The sequence below is a fragment of the Anopheles arabiensis genome, chromosome 3 (assembly GCF_016920715.1).
Source record: "Anopheles arabiensis isolate DONGOLA chromosome 3, AaraD3, whole genome shotgun sequence".
In the NCBI taxonomy this organism is placed as follows: Eukaryota; Metazoa; Arthropoda; class Insecta; order Diptera; family Culicidae; genus Anopheles; species Anopheles arabiensis.
In genome coordinates, this window is record NC_053518.1 from 73948775 (window position 1) to 73974114 (window position 25340).

Sequence of the window (25340 nt, forward strand, 5' to 3'; positions counted from 1 at the left end):
CTGATTGGGGAAGCCGTAAATTGTGAGAAAAGGAGGAAGGAGGATTAACTGAAACACAAGGGCAGACAGGGGCCACGCCAGAGGGACAGCAGGAAAATGGTTTAATCTCGCAAATCTCTTCACCACATCAACACACACACGGCAGCAGCAGCAGCAGCACCAGCACCACTAGCGAGTGAGAAGTGGATTTGTTTTTCGATCGTTAAGTTACGTCGCTCTAACTCTTCTCGGGGCTAGACCAAACTGGCTTAAATTCTTTCTTCTATGCTTGAGAGGCCGGTTTATTTGGTTGCTTTTTATTTTCTGTTTCCTTCGCCGTTTATCTCGCAAAGATCGCGAGCGATCAAACAGGCGACGAAAGGCGTGTAAAGAAAAAGGGAGCTAGATGACACTTTGTGAAAAAAATAAATATTTACAAAATGTTTTGTAGTGCATGTTTGCTACAGAGGAGAGTGGATTGTCCAATCCAACTTTAGGGATTAAAATTAAGTAATATTTCCCCAATATTTTTTTAAATTTATATGGGCTTTTTTGTTTTAAATGACTTCGTGCTCCGTTTTCCCCTATTATAGTTGAAGAGCAAAACTGGGGTTTCTTTTTTCGTTTTTTTATAACACTCATGCAGAATTCACAACAAAGCTTTCTGCGCTCAAGTCATTAAGAAGATCAACTGCTTAACGCCACCAAACGGAAGAGATTAAGATATATTTTTATATATTCATTGCATTAAAGCTTTAGGCAAATGAGTAATAAAAAGAGAACCACCTGGATTTCGATTGTTTTTTTTTCTTCTCTCGCGTTCCAGCAATGCATTTTCACTTGTAAAAAATTTTCTTTAAAAAACCTCCAAAAAAAGGATCTACTAAAAAGCACAACACACACACTGTTGTAATGCAAATGTTATGCATTTAAACAGTGGATTTTTTTACAGCGGTTAGTTTGAAAATGGTGTAACGGTTCTCACTTTTTCGTCGTGTTTTAAATTCAACAATGCACAGTTTGTTTTTTGCAACGTGTTTAAGTGTATTGTTTGTGCACCATAGTGCACCATGCCTCATGAAACAACGAACCAAAGGGGGGACAAAAAACGGTAGAAAAAGGCGGAATTTAGATAGCTTGCTTGTGCTGCTTCCACGGACAACAACCGAGACCGTTTAACGGATGTACTGTACTGTGTTTTATTTTTTCGGGCAAAGGTTTGCACACGCACTGTGCGGTTAGTGTTGCCTTGTGCGGTCAAGCGCACGCACGTAGAAAGGTCTAAATAATGGTATTCTCCCCAAACTAGCAGACCGCTTTTGCGCACACCTAGGTCTCTGGTGAGACGAGTAACAAAATACGATCACTACTCCCTCCGCCCCACACACTAAATGATGCTCGCTTAGTAGTAGTTGTAGTAGGTGTAGAAGAAGCCGAAACAACAACAAAAAATTGCTCGCCAAAAAAAACAACGCAGGACAACCATCACCAACGACTCCACACATAAACGGGTTTAAGCGAGAAATAGTGTGTGCGGAAGGGTGGTGGCACCGCATCACCATCATCATAATTTGGGCTGGTGGAATGGTGGGAGGGTTGGGGTGAAACACCATCACCTCGCTAGAGCTGGCGGGAGTTCCATTCGCAGCCGGAAAGTGATTGCTATAGTGCGAAGGAAATTAAATAAACGAACGCGAAACCGACACCAGAGCACACACCAGTGAGTGTTGTGCCGGAGAGCGAGAGCCGGTGCAGTGGAAGGTAAACACACACCAGCTTTGAATTCCACGCAAGCACAAACACACACACAAACACACACAGATTGGCTAGGGGCGTTTGGTTGCGAGCAGCGTGTGAAAGAAAAACATGCAAATTTACGAACAGGTAAACGTGTGCAAGATCTTGCGTTGAGATAGTAGGAACACTGGTAGGAAAAAGTGTAGGAGAGAGAGAGAGCTCTTGTTTGATCATGGTTTTGATCATATGCGGGTAAAATAGTGCCAAATATTATTTTCTACAAATGATCGTTTTGTTAGTTAAGGACTAGACTGGAAGAAATGTTCTTAGCTACTTGAAAAAACCCTTAATCGTGTATCGATGATCGGTCGAAGTCGAGTCTTGAACGCAGTACGCGCTTGTCAAGGATCCTTGCGTTGACATCTCCCCCACCAGTGTCGCTCCTGGCAACACATGCTTAAACCCCAATAAAAGTGATCCGATCCGCTTTGGTTTTCATGGTTTTTGATTGACTTTCTTTTGTGATTTTCAAAACCAAAGGTAACAGTTAGAATAAAAAGCTCATAAACTGATTGAAATTACCCACATTAAAATCTTCCTCCCCTCAGTGCCCATTATGCTTTTTGATCTTAAAAGAAAAATATTACATAAAGCGATAAAACCGTGGCGCGTCTGCAATTAAACTTCCATGCGCGTCCCAAATAAACAAAACGCCCGTGTCAAAAGGGAGAAAGGGGGAATCACATTTCAAATCATTGTAAAAACCCCACCCGATGGCACCCTTCATCAGTTTCCGTTTGCGTGTGTACTACTACAACGCGTTCACGAAACGGATGGTGATGTTGGCCGGCCTCTATTCGGTCGCCTTCCTAACCGGGGAATCAAAAGAAAGCGATACGCCATGCGACCTCACACCACCCATAAACCGATCTTTTTGCACAACGTGACGAACCGTTAAGATATTATTACCTCATCACAAACGCCCCGAGAAGGAGGCATCAGCATCAAAATAAGAAAAAAAACCACCACCTCCGCCGCACGCCAATGGTGATATTATATTCGCTCGTTTATTGCATCTGTGCCCTCCTCCGCACCTTCCTTCTGCCTTCCACCAAACCACGCCAGGAAAGATCCAATTGCGTCTCAGTTTCACTTGGCCCTCTCCACTTGGCGGGAACGTAAAATAGGTTTCCTCCATTCTACATCCCTCTACCAATAGGTCGCGATCGCCAATTTTCTACCAACACGGAAAACTCGGTATCTATCCTCGCAGCACGAGGAAAACCAAAACACCAGCAACAACAACAAAAACAACACCATCCTTTAGCGCCAGGGTGGGGCGCACACAACACACAAGAAGCTTCTTTCCGGCGCTCGGGGGTGGAAAATGCGCCAGTCGGCTACTATTACCACTATTCCCCCACCGAATTAAGCGCGAACCACCGGAGTGGGCAAGAAAACATACCACACACACACACCCCCCGCCGCAAGAGAACCATGCCCTCTCGCGGGCGCACACGCTCCTCCCCAGTTGGCGACATGCCTGTTGGGGACGGCATCACTCAGAAGAGGAGCCATGGCGACGATGACAACGCGCGCTGGCGTTCTCTGTTGGCGATGGGTTTCGAATATATTTGGGTCCGTGGTGCGCGGAGGGGACAATCTGCCGAGGAACCATTTCGCAGGCACGACGACGACGACGGCGCGGCGACAAAAAAAAATCACTCCCCGACGACGACAGGCAGTGGCGCTTCACTGGCGCTTAGCAAAATTTATTTTTCAACCCTTCCCGCTTCCCTCGGTAAAGGCCGCTGCTACTGCTACTGCCGCCACCAGAGCAAGCTGCCCACTGCTAGTTACAGTACTAGTCAGTAGACAGTGGCGTCCGCTCATCGGGTACATTCACGGGTGAACTCAGGGCGCGTCTTTTCGTCGCCGCTACCACCGACTGTGTGTATGTGTGTCTATGTGTATACAGCATCTTCATCCCCAGCGCCAACGGAAAGATCACTTTCTAACGCGCGACGAGCGGGCACAAGCACAAGCCAAGATGATGACAAGAATAACAAAAGGGAGGAGAGAACGGTACAAAAAAACCACACACGCAGAGGCGAACATCCGATGCTCTTTTTCTGGGGGCTTACTCATCTCTCCGAACCAAACACACGGGATGAGGGGGATATGGTGCACGAATTTTGCTCTTTTTTTTACAGTAACAATAGGCAACAATGCTTTAATTAAGCTTAAATTAGTCTTAATATTTTTAAAAAATATTTAAAATGTTACCCATTAAATGCTAGTCGCCTTCCTTCTTGACTTGAGCCACTTACTTTGATGTCTCAAAATCATATGGCTATGTAGATTGTCTAATTCCTTAGCTAAATAAATTCTCCAATGTCGCTCCATCCCCATCTGCACAAAATGACACAGATGCAAACCCATCTTCAAAGGGCAAGGGCAAAGGCAAATAGAGAGAAGCCACGATGCACATTGAACAATGGTTGAAGTACACTTGAGGAGTTGCGCTCTTGTCGCAATGGATTCATTTTTTTTTTAATTTTGTTATCGCTAGCTTCAGACAATTTGCACAAGGTTTTTTTTTTCCACACACATGTGCCATATCCATAACGAGTGTCTTTGAAGTTAGCATTTGAGTAGCAGACAGTGCCATGTTGCTGAGAGGTCGAGCTAATTTCATATATCTATGATCGAAAATTTGATTTTACACTAAATTGCAGGGTTTGCTGGGTAACGCTTTTGCGATATAAGCGGGCGATAATTTGATGTTTTAGGGAGATGCATTGTAACTAAATAAAATGTGTCAATATGTGATTTTGGACACGTCCCGAGAGGGTTTTTACAGTGCATAACACTTATGTAGGATCATTAAGCTTTGTTTTGAAATCACAAATATCCATTTTGGTGAAAAGATGTAAGATTATACAGAGTTTTCCAAGTCAGTTTCAAATGTAAACATTATTATTCATCGCATCGAAGATGTTTTTCAACAGCTGTCAAATGGTTTATTTGTTTCAAAATGAAATGTCAGTTTCAACACATGATTTTCCAGCTCAATCCAGCTTGAGTTGTGTTGAAAATCATGCTGTAGAAATTAAAAATTATTGTGATGGAAATGAAATGTCTGATCGATGTGGAACAACATTTTGCATGCGGTGAATAACAACGTTTACATTCGAAACAGACTTGGAAAACCCTGTAATATGAGTTTGAAATAAATTCTGAAAAACACAGATTTTTACGCTTCCTAATAACAAACGATCCTAAAGCTACGCACCTCACTGTATCAACACATTCCGTTTGGGACGAGAGTCAAACCAAAACCAAATAAAATTGAACCAATCAATTTATCTGTAAAATTTCAATCATTGCAAATTTTATAAACATAACAATTCATTTTTAGATGAATCACAACGACATAAAAAAATGATTTCGTGGTTGAAAATATATTTTGGGCACAGTACAAACACTCGGAATTAGTCTAAATACCATCCGTCAACAACAAAGGTACGCCCAGTTCACATCGCAAAGTGTGTCAGGCAAGCCCTGCATCTAGAAAAAAAACGGCACACCAGCAAGAACGATACGATATTAGAAAAGCATGACAACGCACACATCACACCACACGACACGGTAGGAGAATGTTATCGACTTCAGCTCCACTTCCAACTTCAAACAAAGCGCGTCCTTCAAGTCAAGGTCTTTTCGTTTATCTTATCCAACGAGCGCACTCGAGAATGCACACGCTTCTGCCGCTCTCCTCGTGTCGTCGTGGTGCCCCTTATTTTAAACGTATGTGACTTATTTTAAAACGAATCAAACATCATTTCCCTTCCACCAGCTTTGCGATCTTGATATGTCCTTATTTTTATGGCCAGCCTTATTCCCCCGTCACACACACACACACATAAAAGGCGTCATACCACACAGAGTCCCAGGACATTGGCAATTTAGTTCGTCTGCAGTTGGTTGCCGTTGATGGCCGGGGAAGGGATCCAAAACGATGATTGGGTTTTGCGTGTGAGCTACTCCTCCCCGCCCGCTGTTGTCCAGCCTTTCGCTTTCTTTGCTCATCGCCCGCATCGACAGAAGCGTAGCAGCCCGCCACCCCGGGGTAATGCAATAGAGCGCTCTCTCTAATGTCTAGACGGCTCCTTCTTGTGCTTCCCCCTCCCACACTAACGAACGAGGAGACACATTCAAAGCTTCGGCCCCCATTCGGCCTTTTTTTATTGGCAATTTATTTTATTCCCCATTTTTCCTTTTTTTTGTAAATAACAACCTTTTTTGCGATGTATAAAGTCATGCACATAGATGCATCTGACCGGAAGGGGAGGACGACGGCAGCCAGCGTTACGCACGATACGTAAAATTCGTACCGTAATTCGTGAAACAGGAAACGGGTCAAGCATGAGTCAGCAGCACCACTTCCCTCCGGAAACGTTGGATACGGCGACGGCAGACCGTATACACTGGGGGCCCCACTGGGATTTGAATTTGGAGCAGCAGCGGCAAACTGCTGGATAGATTAATTTAGCAATTTTCTTCCCGTTGCGGTTTCACGCTGATTGTACCAGCCGAGGCGTCGAAAAGTGTGAAGCAAAACGTTAAATGTGCACGGAGCGCAGCCAGGCCAACCATGGCAGCCAAAACGATACAAACAATCACACAGAATCTTCCCTCAGAGGTCGACCTTGTGTGGCGGCAGCGGCGACGGCTCGGGTGCATATACGCGGGATCCTCCTCAGACTAGATGCGCGCGCGCGCGCTCACACACTCACCCTTTTTTGCTTACCCCTTTTATCCCTTCTCCCACCACACAAAGCTCTTCCTGCGCGTCCCCGTTGGCGTATACCAGAGCAATGAGAATTTATGGCAAGCGAATGGAATGCCATAACTCTAATTAATTGGACAGATCGGCATTGGGATGCTCTGGGGCGTGCACAAACGCGGACCCAAGCGAACAGCATCATGTGCGAGAGGAGCAAACAAAATCCCAGTCCCTGTGTGTATGTGTGTGTGTGTGTTGTTCTGTGGTCCCAACATACACAAAACACGTTTGGATCAAATACGAATGCACAATCAGCAAGTGATGAGGGTACGGGAAAAGGTGTGAAGAAGACACCACACCAATGATGCGCCTCGGGATAATGGATTCTTCATTTGGAAAATTGCGTTCTTTGCAAAGCGAGGTCTTGGAAGCGGGAGGCAGGCTTTGAAGATGCAAAAATGATTCATATTAGCTAAACGAGCTTATTGTTCGAACAAGGGTGGTTAGACTTCAAGAAAATTTGGTTTTTTTGTGGGACTTCTTTTGAAGATAAACAAAAAATCCTAAACTAAATGTTTATTTTGTTGAACTAACAATGGGGCCCTTTCCGTTTTAAGTTTGTAGGCTGAAATTTCAGCCTGTCAGCTGTTTGCATTGTATAGCAGTTTTCGAGCAGCTATCTAAGTCGGTATAATATACAGGTGGGCTTATCTCAAGGTTTATAGATTTAGAAGGCAGATTTTTATCGCTTCTGTTTCTGAATGAAGATTTTAAGATTAATTTTTGTATTCGTCAAGCCTCTAGAAAGCTTGTTTGAATAAAAGTTTTCACCCATCCGGTCAAAAAGTGGTATTCACATTTGGTTACAAAAAACATGCTATGAGACCACCTGGACTACATATACTTTGATTCTGGATTCCATCACCTTATCTCTTGAATGCACCTTGGAATAAATGTAAACACCACCTTGTTTTGCCAGTTTTTTCGAGCAGGTACTCGAATCTAATTCTAGCTTTGAGGCTAGAATAATCTAGACTGAAAATTGCAGGCTAGTTTTTTGAGTGGATTTGTATGAAGTAAATACTGACATGATTTCAGCCTCCAACTGTCAAACTCCATACAAAAAACTGACTAGAATCGTGAAGGGCCACAATATCATGTTTACCCCATCAATGATTCACCCTCCACCGCATTATGATGCATCGAATGATGCATCGAATGCCCTCTGCCCCACCTAACAACAGCCATCGACAAGCGAACCTAATGACACCTTAGTGACACGCGCTTTGGGTCAAAGAAATGGTTACGCAAAGTTGCGTACTTATCAGTTGATGATGGGTTGGTAGTGGTGGCCGGCCTATATGCTTTGGGTCTGCATGTGTGATAAGAAACACTCTGTGTAAAATAAAAGTGAAGAAAAAATCAATCATGACAGCAGCAGCTACTGATAACGACAGACAGGCGCAACAAAACAGATAAAGCAATAAAAATAAAATAAAATGATACAAGCGTGTCCAACAACACCCAAAAAACCGCCGACACCATGTGGATAACACGCCGGTGGGATCGCTTTCCATCGGCTTCAATCTTCTGCTTTGGCGCCGAGTCGCGGGAGGGGTGGACCAGCAGGCCAGTTTGGCAAGAACCATAATAACAACCTTGTCTTTGCACGGTGTGGTTTTGTGCATTGGTTGTAATTTACGATGCGAGAGAAGCCAACCGGTGGTGCTAACGGGTCGCGCATAGATGACGAATAACAACACACACACACACCGCACCGCACCGACGTATGTGTATATATATATAAATGTGCGAACTAAAATTAGCAACTACAGAGGAAAACAATTTCAACAAACAAACCAAAAAAACCACAACAACAAGCTAAAAGGAGCCGAATCGCACGTAACCGTGGCGCTCTGTCGGGGTTGGCGCCATGGGCGAAAGTTCATTTCCTCACCCGAGCTTGCCGGCACCGTATGCACTTCTTGCGGTACACACACACACCATATCCCCCCTTCTCGGGCTCGAGCAATTCGAACAATTTGCGATCAAAGTCATTGATCTTACACGCCCTCCCGTTCGACAGTGGGCGAAGGAGGAGGTTCGACGGTGTTGGTGTGCTCATTTCGTTGGTGCGAAACCCTTTACCGTCCTTCTCCCTCGATGAGGCACCAGAAACTCAATATATAACCGCGAACAGACGGACTTCGCCCGACAAACAAAAAAGTAGACAAATTTGGTAAAATCAAAGCCCAGCCCCAACCGATCCCCGCCGCGGTGCAAAGGTTGGTTTCGACGGGGAAGATAAACCGGCACACGCGCTCATCATCGCAAGTTAGGCGAAAGATGATTCATTCCCATGCGGTAAACCGGAGTGCGAATTTAATGCACTACAATGAGATGGGCGAATGGTGACTCCCTCACTCACAGAAACCATAGCGAATAATACTATCGATTACATCAACCTTCTTCTATGTGACTTGTTTCATTCGCAACAAAGCGAAGCGATTAGCAAAATACGTAATAGATGATTTCATATTTACTAGCCTTTTTCGTAAGGTTGTAACAATTATACGTGAATTAAGAACAATACAAGCTACATTTAAAGTGAGTCAGGTGAATAGTTGGTTGCCTTTTTATAGCACAGTTAACGCCGATCGAATGGATCCGCCCAATGGTACAGGTGTCAACGCGCGGTACATGCAACAAGCGCATCCTTAGTTCGATTCTCAAATTGAATATCCTCATATTCTTCATAATGGTGGTTTTCCATGTGATGTGTAACAGAAAGAGGACTATTTCCATGAAGAAATCTGCAGACCGCATTCCGTTTAAATTTCTTCTAAATGCATTCTGATCTTTGCATGGCTGTGCTTTTTTAACTGATGGTGTCCAGACTAGCTAGCTAAAAGACATATAACATTCTAGGACAGAACGCGAACCAAACAGAGTATTAAAGAGCTTTCTTCAGACACATAGGAACGCGTGAATCACCATACGGGAGAAAAGATATCATCAAAGTTCGGTTTTCTAACGACTAAAGCTTCATCGTCCAGCCATCTTCCAGGTCTATATCTTTCGATTGTAGTTTATGCACCACATGACCAAAAGATAGTAGATTACATTTAGAAAAAGATCAGAGAATCAAACCCAGGAAGCGAGCAAGAGCTCCAAAAGGAATAAAGCATCAAGAAACGCTTGAAGATATCGACAAACCAACAACACCAAGAAGACACTGGGAGAAATATGTGTATGTTTGCTTCGACAGAGATATTGTCATCCTCAAGAAAAACTAAACTAATCATCTAGTGAAGTATGAACTTCAGACAGTTTGTTCTTCTCTAATCTGCAAAATATCTTAAATCTTACTTACTTACTTATCCGGCGCTACAACCGCTTTGTGGTCTTGGCCTGCCTCAGGAGTGTCCGAAACCGCTCACGGTCTCGCGCCTTCGTCTGCCAGTCCGTTATCCCGGCCTTAATGGCGGACGCCTCCACGCCATCTTGCCACCTCAATTTGGGCCTACCACGCCTCCTCTGTCCTTGTGAACGGCCTAAAAAGACTTTACGGGCTGGGTCGTCCGTTTCCATGCGTATAACATGGCCAGCCCACCGGAGCCTGGCGAGCTTTATACGCTGTACGACAGTGAGGTCGCCGTACATCTCGTATAGCTCGTCATTATAGCGGCTCCTCCATTGTTCTTCCACACATACGGGGCCAAGTATCCTTCTGAGCATCTTCCTCTCGAACGCGGCTAAGAGGGTTTCGTCAGATTTGGACAGTGTCCATGTCTCAGAGGCGTATGTGAGCACTGGTACTATATAGGTACTATATAGTCCCAGCTTCGTCCGTCGCGACAGGTTCTTTGAGGTGAACTGCTTTTTCAGGCTGTAGAATGACCGGTTGGCAGCCAGCATCCTTGCGCGCAACTCAGCTTCCATGCTATTGTCGTTGCTGACCTTTGATCCCAGATAGGTGAATTGTGGGACGACTTCAAAAGTGCGTTCACCTATCTGCACGTCACGCCTACGTAGATTCTGATTATTTGTTGGCGGGCCCGCTGATGTTGCCACCATCAGTTTGGTCTTTGCCTCGTTTATCTGCAATCCGAGGTTCTCTGCCGCCTGCTCGATCCCTTGGTAGGCTTCCGCTACATAGAAGAGCCGCAGACCAATGATGTCTATATCATCAGCGTATGCCAGGATCTGGGTTGACTTATAGAAGATGGTTCCCGTAGTCTCCACCCTCGAGTCACGGATGGCTCTCTCTAGCGCCAAGTTGAATAGGAGACAGGCAAGCCCGTCCCCCTGGCGCAGACCCTTGGTGGTAGCAAAAGGTCCTGAGAGTTTTCCATCCACCCTAACCTGGCATGTGACGTTGGTTATAGTCATTCTAACTAGCCTTATCAGTTTGGCCGGGATTCCAAAAGAGCTCATAGCGTCGTACAGTTTTACCCTGGCTATGTTATCGTATGCGGCTTTGAAGTCTATGAAGAGATGGTATGTGTCGTTTTTGTATTCAGCCATCTTCTCCAAGATCTGCCGCATGGTGAAGATCTGATCAGTGGTTGATTGAATCTTAAATCTACAACCCTCAAATTCTTCCTTATATGCAATTCCCACGAAGTTACAGTGGAGCGCCGTTTATCCGGGTACCTTTTATCCGGCTTTCCCTTTATCCGTGCTGTTGAGAAATGACAGCTCAATACAAAGGTGACATTGCGTTATGAGGAGGATATTCGAAAAAGCGGTTATAAGAGCACATTGTCATAACAAAAACACCATAATTCATGGCAAATTTCAAATATTCTCGTTGGAAAAACATGAAGCTAATGAAAACTGGGTTATTTTTATCAGAAAATAAGAAAATTTTCCAAAACCTAATCAGGAATTGGTAATAAAATAATCATTTGACTCATTATCCGTGTTATTCGCTTATCCGGTCGAGGTCAAGTCCCGAGAAGCCCGGATAAACGGCGCTCCACTGTATTTTATAATTTGCAGTCCAGTTATTTGTAGTTTCCATTATGTTCAAAGTTCAGATTAGGGTTTGACACTGAATCTTACTTCCGCTTGTGTTCTTTTCTGAAGAGAGAGTTTCTGTGGACTGTCATTCAATAATTCAGCTTAGACCATCAGTATTTTGTCGAATTGCATATGCAGTTTAGAGACGTTGTCTTCTTACAGAGGCGAACCCTTGAGAGACAGCAAATTAGAGGAATCTTTAAGACTGTATGTTCATGTATAGCTTGTGTTCACTTTGCTGTGCTGCGTCGCAAAAAAAAACATCAACACACTTTAACCCAATTTTACAAGAAGTAGCAACCATAAAAAGCCTCTCAACCTCTCAAACCCGCTACTCTTCTCCACCGCCAGGGCTTTACGATCCGTTACACGGTTGGTTGGCTTTGAAACGGAAAATGAATCTAGATCGTGTAGCGATAACACGTACACCATATTCCTTAGCCACCTTACACACAAACACACAGCTCGTGTGGAATGTTGCATCCGCTCACTTTTGTTTGTTTGATGTGTGTGTTTTTAGTTAGAGGTGTGCACACGGATCCCCCCAATTAATTCATCAAAACAGCTCCCGTGACCTTGAGTTGCAACACGATTGCAAACATACCAAACAGCCTCCTCCTGCCAAAGGGGGGGGGGGGCAGCATAAAACGTGTGGCTCGGTGCCTGCAGCATGTGTTAGTGGCTGTTAAAGTGTTTTTTGCCATTGGCCCCGGGTGCAATAAAAACAATCGCACAAGGTGATCGATGAGTTTGGTGGTGTAACGACTATAATAATAACAATAAAGCACAACACAACACGCTGAAGTAATAATGATCAAGAGAGGCAAAACAGTTCGGCAACAGTTAATGCGCCTCATTTAAAGCATCGCATAACAATGATTTGGTGGTGGGTGGATTGGTAGGCGAACTAGAGACACTGAATATTTAACGAAGGATGCCCAATACGCAACAAAAATGAATCGGCATGGTAGATTAAGGTTTTATAATTTGTACGATCATCAACCAGCAAAACCAAAAAAACGAATGCACATCAAACGAATTGTGTGCTGCAAAATATTTCATCCGCTTCTCGGGACCCAACTTAAGCACCAGGGGGGGAATGTGCCCCTCCAAAATATAACGTTTTTTTTTGGCAAGCCTTTCCGAGGGGTGGAATTTGGCCAAACCACAACACAGTGTGCGAATTTATGATACGGATTTTTCATGCTTCACCCATTTCATGCCATTTTTAAACCGTTTTTGATCCGGTCCTCGCGTTTTTTTTGTCTTCCTCCCCCCAGTGATTGTCCGGGGTCAGTGTTAAAGCCGAACATACATACCGCCACAGTCCCACACAGGCTTTGTGTTGCGGAGACTCCACAAAAAAATAGAAAAAAGCCCAGAATAAATAATAAATTACATTTGCTGCAGGTGCAAAAAGGAAAAATAAAGTGCGCTCTGGTGCATTTAGCTGCTACTAGCGAAAATTTTACAATTCTGCAACAAATTGAACGCAGGCCGGGGCACACCAAATTGGCTCCACAAATCGCGCGAAAAGCGGTGCCGTGAAAATCCGTTTTCCATTTCTCTGTGCTACACACACAGGCCACACCCCGGGGTGTGTGCGTTAAAAAAAAAACGATCGCATCTCGGGCGGAGAGTTTGCACTCGGAATTGCATTTGGGGTGGTCATTTTATGCTCACCGAACCGTTACGCTAACGGGAAAATTAAACGTAATGAATATGGATTTTCTTAGTGGGATTTTTGTTTTGTATGTTCGCATTTTTCTCGCTCTCTCTCTCCTATTCTCGATTGATGATCAACAACACACACACACACCTGCGATGAAAGCAACGCGGTGGTGACAACTAATTTGCATCTCGCTGCGCTTAAAGCTGCACACATCAACACACCGGCCAGTTGCACAGATTGTTCGATAAAGTTCGATGAAAAGCACCTTTTTCACCCTGTTCGGTTTTAATAATTCATCTCGAGCCGCTTTTTTTTCTTCTTTACCATTCAAAACAGGAAAGGAAAGTTCTACCACGGGAATCCTTACACGTGCTCTCTCTCTCCTCTGTCCCTAACTCCCCTATGGAAAGAATGTTTTTCACTCTCTCTCGCTCGACACATTTGCGAGCAAACCTTTCCATTGTCATAACGAAGAACGCTTCCAACAGGATGAAGTTATCTTCATCTATTCGAACAATTTTCCCTTTATTTATCGGTTAACAAAGACAAGAAAAAACCCATCGTGTGGTTCCCGCGAAGGAAAAAGCGTCTCCCGGGGTGGTGTTCGCTGCGTGCCATCGAAGAAAAGCTATTTTCCGCTTCTGTGTGCCGAGGTGTGCCGGAATGTCACCGGAATTGTGACAATGAACAGGCTGTGGAGGGGGGGAGGGAATGTGGGGATTCGTAGGAAGAAAATGAAAGCGGAAATATGGCGCACACCGGTGTGTTTTCGCGCACACCGATAACATTCCGGTCGCCATTGGAAACCAAGCGACGACGTTTGGCGACGCTTCCTCGGGGGAGGGAGTGGATGACACAATTTCACGCTTATCGTCGTTAAAATATACAACAAAGCACTAAAGATTGAAGATCAGCAGAGAATGCAAATGTTTTCCTTGTCTTTTTTTCGCTGCTTTTGTCGGAACAACATCAACAACTACGCTACATCAAACGATGGAGGGATGTGAAAGAAATCAACATGCTGCTAGGAAGCACCACAACTTACGGAACATCTCCTTCCGGGCCAGATTACGGGCGCCCATAACTGAAAGTAAAAATAAAGGGGAAAAAGAAGGAAAATTAAATATTGCGCATTTTGGGTAGAAAATTGTCAATTTATTAAAATACATTTTCAGAATTTATATTTTATTTAATTATAATAAATATAAGCATTCTGAAGCTTCCCTGAAGTGACCCCGAACAACCCCGTAACGGAATTAAAAAGTATGAGAAACCTTTTTTTTGTTGCAAAATGTGAAATATTTTCGGCAAACTCTCACACGGAGTGGGGGGAAAGAGCAGCACCAGCAAAAGCATTTTTGAAAATTCCTTCACCGCCGCCCTCCACCCTTCAAATACCGTTCATCTCGGCCCTGTGGGCCAGACACGTAGACGGTAAAGGGGGAAACAAATTCTTCTGTCTCTCGTCCTCTCCGTCTTTCATTCTACTTCATTCTTGTCCCAATTCAACTACCCCCACAATGTGCGTTCTCTGTGTGCGTTTGCTGTTAAAAGGACGAGCTGATACACAACGTTCTTGTGCTTTTTGTTCTTCTTCTCCTTGTTGCTTTCATTAAGCCGTGTCTCTCGTCCTCCGCGAGCGGCAAGATACCTGACCGGCCCAAGAGAGGGAGAGATACCTGGAAACATGATCGCCTTCATCCGGCATCAACCCCCAATCGGTCGTAATTACACACAGGCGTTCGACGGCATTTTTTTCTGTCCTCTCGGCCTGGCCGCCTGTGTGGGTACGTTAGTGAGTGTATGTGTGTCTATATGTAGCGATCGCTGCCGCCGGTTTTGATGGCGAGGGACGTGATCTTGTCGTTCTACCCGTCCTCAGGCAGTGGTTGGCAAGCCTTTTTTTAAGCTTTTGCATCACGGTTTACGTGGAGTAGCTTACAATAATTGACAAAAGAAGAAAAATTAGAAAGTGTTTAAAAATGCTTAGCTAAAAACGTTGCAGTTAAAGGACGTATTTTTTTGTAAAAAGTCAATAGAATACTAGAAATAAATTTTATTTATTAATATTTTATTATGTATTACATTTATTGCGTCTATTGAAAGCTGATGTAAACGAAACTGTATTTCAAATGGTATTTTAAATACATTTTGAGAAGATAATACCTTTTAGTCATGCAATTCGAAAGTAAAAAATTAAATAAAACTGCACCGTAATCCGTTAATGGAAGCTTTTACGATATTAGCCAGCCGTTTTAAATGGAGTTTGACACATGGCGGCTGTAATCATGTCAACGCCACACGCAAAACTAACCTCAGATTTTCAGCCTAGATCAAGGTCCATCAAGGACCTGTAGTAGGTTGGTCCGTGCAGTGACTTTGGCTATTCTTTATTTTATAGTTGGGGCGTCCAAAATTACTTAGCTACTAACACAACGTCTTTAGTAACCATAACTCACTATCTGTTAATATCCATAGAAATCTCCATCCATCGTGGATGTCAAAATCAGACCAAAGAATCCACCTGTAATCTATACAGGCAGCTTGGCCTAGATTATTTCAGCCCCAAAAATATGTAAACATACGCCAATTTGTTGCAGACGCGATCAGGATTGAATATTAGTAATGAAGCATAAATAGTGTGCTAAGGAAGGATAAAAATAGTTTGAATCGATTTTTTATAAAAAAAAGAAATCAAAAATATTTTAAAATACATCTTTGTTCAAACACAATTGCTGAAATCCAATATCTGACGGACCGTAACTGTCAAGTTCATACAACCCGAATGATATTTATTGTTCCACTGATGGACTGAAACTTCGGCTTATTGGGGCCCTTCACGATTCTAATTAGCTTGTTGGTATCGAGTTTGACAGTTGGAGACTAGAATCATGTAAACAGTCGTTAGACTAAGCAGTCTGGAATCAATTCCGGTTAGTAGATTCGAAATCAGTCTCCGGAATCGATTCCGGAATCGGCCTGGAATTTGGTTTCGGTCTCGGGCTCAGAATTGGTTCCGGAATTGATTCCGGAATCGAAATCAGCTCTGGAACCGGAATTTGCTGCAAAATTATAATCGGCTTCGAAATCGGAATGGGTTTCGGCATCTCCATTAGAATTTAGGCCTTTGGGTTCAATGATGCTACGTATTAATAGCCACAAAGAACCCAAATTTACTTGTAAACGATCCATTCTCATGGAGATTCTCGGTCTGATTTCGCTACTGAAAGTTCTTATTTAATTTCAAGATCTGAATTTCATTCCGGAGCTAATTCCAATTCTGGAGTCAATTCTGATTTCGTTACCGGAGCAAATTGCGATTCCCAAGTCGATTCCGATTCCGCAGCCGATTCTGATTCCGGAACCTAATGCGATTCCAGTTTCGATTCCAGATTCAATTACGGAATCGACTCTGGAATCAGCTCCGAAATCGGAATCGATTCCAGCATCGGAATCGACTATCCGGAATTGATTCTGAATAAGGAATCGGAATCGAGTTCCCACCACTAGTTCAAAGTTCTTGATAAAAAAAAAACCCTAAATAAGTCCTTTTTTTAATAATTTGCTATTGAATGTACCATCACTTTGTGTAACGAAACGATATTTTAGCGTTTAATCCTGGAGAAGTTGCATTATTTTTGCTTCTCGACTGATTCATTGCCTCCCACTGCCCTAGGACGCAAGAAGAAACCTGCTATATGCAGTAACATTGTGGTGCAGTACCGACACACACACAAAGAACGTTTCTTATATTCGACATAAAACACGATCAATGAAAGTCTGTGGTCAATGAAAATAGTTCAAACCGGATGACAGCAAAATGGAACTGTATTATGCCACACTTTTAAAAAAATCCCCCCAACATCTCAAGCCCATGCTTATCCTTTCCCGGGAGGGATTTAAAATACTTACTGGTAATTCGAATCTTTTGCGTGCCATTGCGCCGCGAGTACTCCAGCTTGTTCATCGTAACGCAGCTCTCCTCCTTGCCGGACAGTAGTACGCGCCGACGCCGTTTGGCCACGAGTGCTCCAATCGTGATCGCGCGAAGGATTGCACACCCTGCTGCTGCTCACTTGCAACAACCAAACACGCACACACACACGCACGCGCGTACACTTAAAGGAAGGATACTATGTTGCCGCGTGGTTTTCCGCGATCCTACGACACGATCTCGCCCCAACGACGTCGTCGGCGGCGAAACATTAGTGTGACGACCGCCGCCGGGTGTCGCCCCCCGCCCGCGGACCGTGTTTTTTCTTTGCTTTCTTCTGTTAAACGATCAACACCACCCGTTTGCTTACCAAACAATACACTGGCACTGGCTGCGGCTTTTCACACACTACTCACGCACGCACACAACACACGACTTTTTTGTTGTTTTCTTTTGCGCAAAAACACGCACACCGCCAACAACAACAACAAAGGAAGCGATCGTTAACACTGTTTTTCGCTGCAAAAAACAAACCGGACCGGCGATCGCGGCCGTCCACCGCGGCGGGTGGGGAAGGTGTGATAGGATCGCTTCCCTTCCCTTCGTTAATTCGCCCACCACAATGCCCTAGCAGGAGCAGCGGCTGTACACAATCATCTATTATTACTATTTTGCTTCTTCCTGCTCGTTTTTTCTCTCGTTTTTCTTTACTTCTTCCTCTGCTTTTCGTTGCTTCAACACGCTGCACACACAAACACACACTACATTGCACTCACTCGCTCTCTCACTCTTTCTCACAGCGTGCTAGTGATCGCACGGTCGATCATTTCCCGGTCGGTGTTGTGCGTTTCGCATGTGTGTGTGTATCTATTATCTTCCGACGCACGCCGATGCACTGCCCCAGCGTAATATGCTGAAAGAAAATACATAATCATTACACACTGGAGGGCAGGATGAAGATGAAGAGGATGAGGATGCTTCGATCGACCGGTCGTCATCGATCGCGAAATCGCGAAAAAAACACTCCCAGCGCTCTCTTGTACCAACACACGGAAGAGTTATGCTGCCACCCTCCTTCTCCGTCTACCCCCGACAACAGCAGAACCTGTGGCCAACTGCTTAACAAGCTGCCTCTCTCTTCACTACACCACACACACACACTACCTACCACCACCAAGCAATTGTGGGGGGGGGAGGCGCTATGCTAGACACATTCTTCTCTGCCGCTGTTTGCCGAACCAATCATGAAGAGGATGCGACGATTCATTGCTGCCTGCTGATGATCATCAATGGATGAAGGAAATGGCGACGACTTTGTCGCACGTTCATTGATACATTCCCCTACTGCTACCCCCCATTTACCATTTCGTTTCAATTATCGCCTCCCGCAGTCCTTTATTCTTCGCGCTGCTCCTGCCCTGCGCCTGGATTTCAATTAGCAAACTTTCGGGCTGGACCGAATTGTTGCTTTCGGGGCTTGCAGCAACGGCAGAGAGTAGGCCACAACACCACGCAGCATTCAATACGGTTCACACCTTTTTAATTGGTTTTTGGGTGCTACAGTTCTCTTCGCTCTCGTTTGATCATGTTTGACAGAAAAGGAAATTATCAAACTACTATCGATTGCTGAAGTTGTTTCTAATTAACAGTAGTTTTTGATCCGTCCACTTGCGTTTGTGGCCAAATTTGGTTAAAAAGATATTTGCAATAAGAGCATATTTTCAAGCTTTGTTTTAAATCTTTACAGGGTTTTTATAGATCTAGTTCTGAGAAACTAGAGCCACAAACGTGAAGTTTAATTGCGAAACGTGCTCTTGAAACTTCAACGACTGGAAACGATGCTTGAACGACAGAGCAAGCATCATCCCAATTTCCATCGGGAGCGGGGATGCAAAGGGGATAGGCTTCGCATACTCCACACTTAGTGATGAGTAAAGTTGTCAAAAATCCGGAGTCAATTCCGATCCAATTCCGATAATTTCAGCACCGACTCCGGAAGGTAGGTCCTTCCAGCATTATCGGGAGTCGTTCGGAATCGTCCGCAATCCCCCGGAGTCCTCATAAGTCGGAGTCGGCGTTAGTCGGAGTCGTCCGGAGTTGTCCGGAGTCGTCCGGAGTTGTCCGGAGTCGCCCGGAGTCATGAGAGTCGTCCGGAGTTGGCCGAAGTTGTTGTGAGTCGGTGTCATCCGGAGTCGTATGGAGTCGTCTGGAGTCATCCGGAGTCGTCCGGAGTCGTTCAGAGTTGTTTGGAGTTATCGGAGTCGCTCGGAATCCTTCGGAGTCGTGAGAGTCGTCCGGAGTTGGCAGGAGTCGTTGTGAGTCGGTGTCATTCGGAGTCGTCTGGAGTCATCCGGAGTCGTTTGGAGCTTTCGGAGTCGTCCGGGATCGTCCGAAATCGGTTCGAATCGAAATAAAGGTATGTATACGAGTTGCACGCACAAAACGAAAGACAAAATACAACACAACGAAATGAAATGCCTCATCACAAGAGCACACTGCACCGGAAGCCTCCTGTTGACTCCGAGCGACTCCAGTCCCGATTGATTTCCATCGACTCTGGACGACTCCGGGCAAGTCCGGACAACTCCGGACTACTCCAGACGTCTCAGGACTACTCCGGGCGACTCCGACTCTGAACAACTCCGGGCGACTTCAGGCGACTCTGAACGACTTCGGACGTCTCAGGACTACTCCAAATGACTCCAACTCCGGGAGGAGCTATAAGTTCAGATTTTGCCGCAGTCGGAATCGGTCTAACAATAGCTGTCACTGAACAATAACACCCACTGATCGAAATATTTAAGAGAATCGCAAATGTTCGGCTTACAATTGCCATTGCATTTGCTCATCTTGCAGGTTTGCATAGTAAAACTGCACCCAATTCCACAGCTCTCGCATTCTCGGCAAACAGGTAAACAAAGCGCGAGCTGTCAAAATGACATTAGAAGAGGGGGGGGCCACAAATTAAACCCCCTCCCCTCCCGCCGCCACTCAAACGATCCATTTGGCAAATGGCTTTCGGTCGCTAGAGAGAAGAACGGACAGGAAGGAAAACCGGGGGCCACAAAATATTCCCTACGATCACACACCAACAGAGGCGAACGAGAGAGAGCGCGCGCGCACAGGCTCCCTTCTTCGCTAATTTGCCTTGATCATTTGTGCGCGGCCCGCTTTGTGTGTGTGTGTTGTCCCCCCCCCCCCTTTTTGCGCTACGCATTCTTCTTTAGACCCGCGCGCGCGAGCCGTCGCCGTCATTGTCGTCGTGGTGCGGTCGCCTGTCGACGTCTTCATGCTGTTTACGTGTAGGCGTGACGGCCGCAGCCATACCAGCAGCAGCATCTCTTTCACACGCCTGCTAGAATAAGTGCGAACGAGAAAGGGAGTACACTTCTACCTTTGCCCACCGTCCAGCGGCACAGCACCCCCTATTCTCCCTTTCCTCTGGTCCACTCCAACGGTCAGAAATGTTCAATGAGTGGATGAGGATCGCATTGCTGGAATGGGGGAGGGGGAGAGGGCGGAGGTGCCGTAAGGTGGTATCGGTAATCGAGTGTGTGTGTGTGTGTGTGAATGTGTGTATGGAAAGAACCAAAAGCGACTCCGCCGGACACACCGCGCCGCACCGGGACCACTCCTCCCCACACACACACACAGGAGGCGCACCGTCGCCGTGTGTAAGCGCGCACGCACACTCTGCCGATGCGTCGTTGGCTGTGTGTTGCTTTTGCTCTTGTTATTCTGCTGCTGCTGCTGGTTGGCTCTGTTGCTTCATCAGCGCGCTGCTACTTGAGCGCCCATGTCCGGTGGCAGTGTGTGTGTGTGGCGGTGTGTTTGTGTAGCCCGTATTCTTCTGCAAGCAGGTCTCATTAAAAGCAGACGGAGAAGCGAGAGCGAGAGAGGGAAAAGCACATTGGACCGTGAGGGGAAGGGGCAAGGGAAAACTGCTGGGCCACTCTGGAATGCAACTCCAGAAAAGCACACGCACACTGTACACACACACCACGTAGACGATTTTGTGTATCCAAAACACACACACACACATAAACGTTTCAACACGGATAACAGCACACACAGAAACACACACACACGCGCACGCACTCGTCGACGGTGACCACGTTACAATGCAGGACGGGTGCAGGCAGAGCGGGCTGCGCGTGTATTGCACTAGCCAAATACACACACAGCAGCAACAACCGACAAAAAAAAACAACGAAAGGTACACACTTTGGCAGAATACGCACATACACATACACACGCGGAACGCAACCCAACCCTTTGACGGCCCCGCAGGGCAAGACGAAAACTCGGGCAAGAATGAAAAGGAGTGGTATTATTGCCTTTCACCGACCGAGCGGGGGAAGGGGGGATGAAACGGCCTCACTGTGTATGTGGTTTGTTCGCGAACACAAAAAAAAACGCTCACTCACGAAAAAGCAGCAGCACCCGCACACACAGACACACTCACACCCGCGAACACAGCTAATAATTTTCCCGTGCGTGTGACGACGGGCAAAACGGCGAACAGCGGACGGCAGACACCAACCTACTCTACGCACTTCTAACGATGGTATAAACACACACAGAACAAGTGCAGTTCGTCGAGTCGACGGTCGCTCGATCGCTCGCTCGCTTGCTGCTGCTACTGCTGGTCCTTCTGCTGCGATAAACGTTCGCAGAATGGGCCGTCCCGCTCTCGCACGCACGGCGCTGCTACGGTTGATTCGGTGTTTACCATCGTCCGTCAAACTGGGCCTGCTGTTTGTTCCTCTTCCTTCTGTCAAATCGATGCGTTTAGCCTGCCGGGTTGAGTACCTTAACGGAGAGTCCCTGAATGGAGCGATGGTGAGAATCGAGTTGCATTCATTCATAAACAAATTGTACCTTTAATTTAATTATTTGAGCTTCTAAAAAGTGTTATTTTTTACCCACTTTTTATACGTATGTAATTTTCCATTTTCTGTTTTAAAAAAAAGTTCAAACCGCTGAAGCCCTACTGACAGCAAGACAGAAAGCAGATGGAGGCGCGAAAAGGGCTGTCTCGTTGCATCAAACAGCCAAGCAGCAAACAATCAAACCGTCCCTTTGGGCTTCTCTTGTTGCTTGTTCCAATTTAAAACAAAAATGGCCAAAATCAATTTGAAGCTTAGCTCGAAGGACGTGGAAACCAGCCTCCAGGACGGCTCCATCAAGCTGCAGTACATTCCCGCCACGATCAAGGGGGACGGACCGGCGAATCTGGAGCAGTTTTTCACCCCGTACACGGAAACGCAACGGGACGGAAGTGAGTGGTGTTCTGTGGATCGGCAAAGTGTTAACAAAACAATTTTTAACAATTCGTTTCTTCCTTTAGCTCTGTGCAATGCGCTTCGGGGATATCCGCTGCGCGGCAAAGCAACGTCCCTGCCGGCCGGCTACACGGGCGTGATGCTGCAGGAAACGAAAAAGCCACTCTCGGACGAGGACGATCGAACGCTAACGTTTGCCGGTGCTTTCCGCGACTACACCTACTGGAACTACGATCGCCAGCCGTCCCGGAACGATCCGATGGCGAAGGCACTGGGCTGGCTGCAGCTGGCGGAGGTGCTGCATGGCGACGAGCCCGATGCTGACACCGAACTGGCTGTGAAGCAGGAACGGAGCAAATGAAAGCCATCACGAGGATGGGAGAGATTGGTTTTGTAAAATATGTAGTTCTATTTATTTTCAATTTGTCGTAGTGGGTCGTTATATCCCACAGAGAAAAAACAAATGCTAAAATTAAACCACTCGCACTCGTTTGCATCTCGACCTGCGTGTCTCTTCTTTTATGTACTGTTTATACATAGACATAGATTTGTTTTGTGTTCCTTAGTTTGAAGTTTGATCCACCGTACACAGCCCTCTGCCGCTGCTGTTAGGTGGTTGGGTGAAATATAGAAGCAAATTTTGGTTCTTATACACTAACAAGACCCCTTAATAACCTAACGGACCTCTCCACCGACGTGTCCCGCCCGCCCGCCCGCTCTTATGCCGCAGCCTTCGGCGGTGGTCGGTACACGCCCACCACTACCGCGTGGTCACGCTCGTACGGCTCGAGCGTGATCTGTTCCTGCGGTTTTAGCTTCTCCGACTGCAGCTTCTTCACCTCCGCCGCGAACACCGCCTCGGGGACGGCGGTCGAGTCGATGCAGGACGCCTTGATGGAGATGACAAAGTGGCCACCGTTCTTGAGGAAGTTGTGCGCATTGAGCGCCACGATACGGGCCTGATCCGGCTGGGCCACATCGGCAAACACGGTATCGACCATGCCGACCAGCATGCGGTACTTGTGCGGATGCCGCGCGTCCTCGATGATGGGGATGATGTTGGTGCGCTTCTTCGCCACATTGAGCAGATCACGCCCGGACCGGTGCGAGAACTCGACCGCGTACACCAGCCCCTCCGGGCCGACGATGTCCGATACGTGCGAGACGGTCGTGCCGGAGGCGGCACCCAGGTACAGCACCTTCGAGCCGGGCGGCATATGAATCTTGTCAACGCCGCCGAGCACGGCCGCCGCCAGCTTCGATCGGAACGGGTTCCACACGCGGTACTCCTTCTTGTCCCCTTCGTTCTGTGTGGGTGATGGGGCAGTGGAATGAAAAGGAATAGAAAATGTTAGAAACAAGCATTTAAAATAATAAAAAAAATACTTTGTTGTTAAAAGAGCGTCAGTAAGCAGGTTCTACAGGGAGCGCACCAGCGGGAAGGTATGCCTCGGGCTCCACTTCCCACCAGCGGTGCGCCCCCCGTTGGCTACATGCTGCCAATTCAATACCCCTGTGCGCGTCATCACGTATGCCCAAAGCCAACAAACAAACAAAACATAAACAATGGCACGATTGCATCCACACACACACACTTACCTCAACCGAAATGCGCTTCTCGCCGTACACCTCCGAGCCGGGCACCAGGTTCAGCGTAACCAGCGCGTCTTCCTTGCCGCGTGCGATGAAGATGCCCTCGTGACGATGCGGCTCGATGACGACGGATTTGCCCCCCTTGAAGCCACCCATCTTGCCGCCCCCGCGGCCACCCGGTCCGCCACGACCGCCACCGCGCCCCCGTCCGCCCGGTCCACCACGACCACCGCCGCCGCGGCCGCGACCACCACCGAAACCTCCACGACCACCGCGATCACCGCCACCGCGTCCACGGCCACCGAAGCCGCCGCGTCCGCCACGGTCACCGCCTCCTCCACGGCCACCGCCACCTCTTGGAGAGAATCCTTGAAAAGAAAAAAAGGTCCGCAAGAAGAGAGGTTAGGATTAGAGCGCGTGTCTGCATGGGTGTGTGTGTGCGTGTTATGGAATATGGTTATCAAAACGCACACGATGCTCAGTGCGGAAGGAAAATATCAATTTAAAGGACAAACTCCCATCCCACGCTTGGTGGCGCGGTTGAAGTTGTAAGCCGAAATCATTTTAAAAAAAATCACATGCTTTGCCTAAACACGGCATCGCCATGCCATGCCAAACGCCGGCCGAGCAAGCCGCCTGTCTCCATTTTTCGTACCTGGTCTGCCCATTATGAGATGAAAATGTCACTGAACTAGCACGTTTTTGCAGCTACTTTGCCACTTTCGGCTTTTGCTGCCAATTAAGCGCACTTGCACGGATTCCGGGAACGGAAAATTTCTAATTCAATGCCGAATTGGTACAGCTCTGCACGCTGTACCGCAGCCCAAAAACACGTGCGTTTACTTTTGGTATGCCAATGCTGTGCCGAAGACGTCAATTGAGGCACAGTGGAAACGCCGCATGGTCATGCGGGTTGACGATTTTTTCGAAATTATCTTATCGATTGGCCTTTTTCTTGTTTTAAAATGCAAAAAAATGGAGATTGAAGTATGGAAAACATTAAAATAAATTTATTTTTATTGTTCAGCTCGAAAAAGCGAATAAGGGCTTGAATTTTCGGTGGTTTGTTGATGTGCTGCGCTATCCTGCGACTGTGGACATTAAAACGATAAGAAAATACTAGTTGATCGCCTGGATGACATTCGGTATCGAGTTGAAATACGAATTGATTTTCTCCTCTAAAAAACAGAAAAAGTTAAACAAGGACTTAATTTTAATGTTATTTCAAAAGGCCAGTCAATCAGAAATGTATGAAAATCGAAAATATCAACCCTCTGCTTGTGAACGTTGATTTTCAAAGACTGAATTTCTCAATTTTGACACTTT

General features: G+C 46.2%; 3 protein-coding genes across 11 annotated transcripts in view; 1 reads left to right on the top strand and 2 right to left on the bottom strand.

The window, feature by feature from the left end:
- The window catches only part of LOC120904230 (E3 ubiquitin-protein ligase SMURF2), a 46783-nt gene extending 24971 nt beyond the window's left edge, over positions 1-21812 (bottom strand). For 2 of the 9 annotated variants that reach the window (XM_040314066.1, XM_040314067.1), the window contains exons 1-3: positions 21564-21811; positions 17115-18049; positions 14248-14286 (exon numbers count right to left, since the gene is read on the bottom strand). In XM_040314066.1, the coding sequence (XP_040170000.1) occupies positions 14248-14286; positions 17115-17169 (94 nt within the window). In that variant the 5' untranslated portion in view covers positions 17170-18049; positions 21564-21811. Of the gene's footprint in view, positions 1-14247; positions 14287-17114; positions 18050-21559 lie in introns of all 9 variants that reach the window. The other 7 variants (XM_040314061.1, XM_040314058.1, XM_040314059.1 and 4 more) reach the window with 7 other exon arrangements.
- Positions 21813-22112: 300 nt separating this feature from the next.
- LOC120904234 (ribonuclease H2 subunit C) lies at positions 22113-22923 on the top strand. The gene is made up of 2 exons (XM_040314072.1): positions 22113-22417; positions 22487-22923. Exons 1-2 carry the CDS (start codon positions 22258-22260, stop codon positions 22780-22782), a joined length of 456 nt encoding a protein of 151 aa, XP_040170006.1. The 5' UTR covers positions 22113-22257; the 3' UTR covers positions 22783-22923.
- LOC120904231 (rRNA 2'-O-methyltransferase fibrillarin) lies at positions 22807-24885 on the bottom strand. The gene is made up of 3 exons (XM_040314068.1): positions 24670-24885; positions 24021-24382; positions 22807-23728 (listed from the first exon to the last, which is right to left on the bottom strand). Exons 1-3 carry the CDS (start codon positions 24680-24682, stop codon positions 23141-23143), a joined length of 963 nt encoding a protein of 320 aa, XP_040170002.1. The 5' UTR covers positions 24683-24885; the 3' UTR covers positions 22807-23140.
- Between the last annotated feature and the right edge of the window lie 455 nt (positions 24886-25340).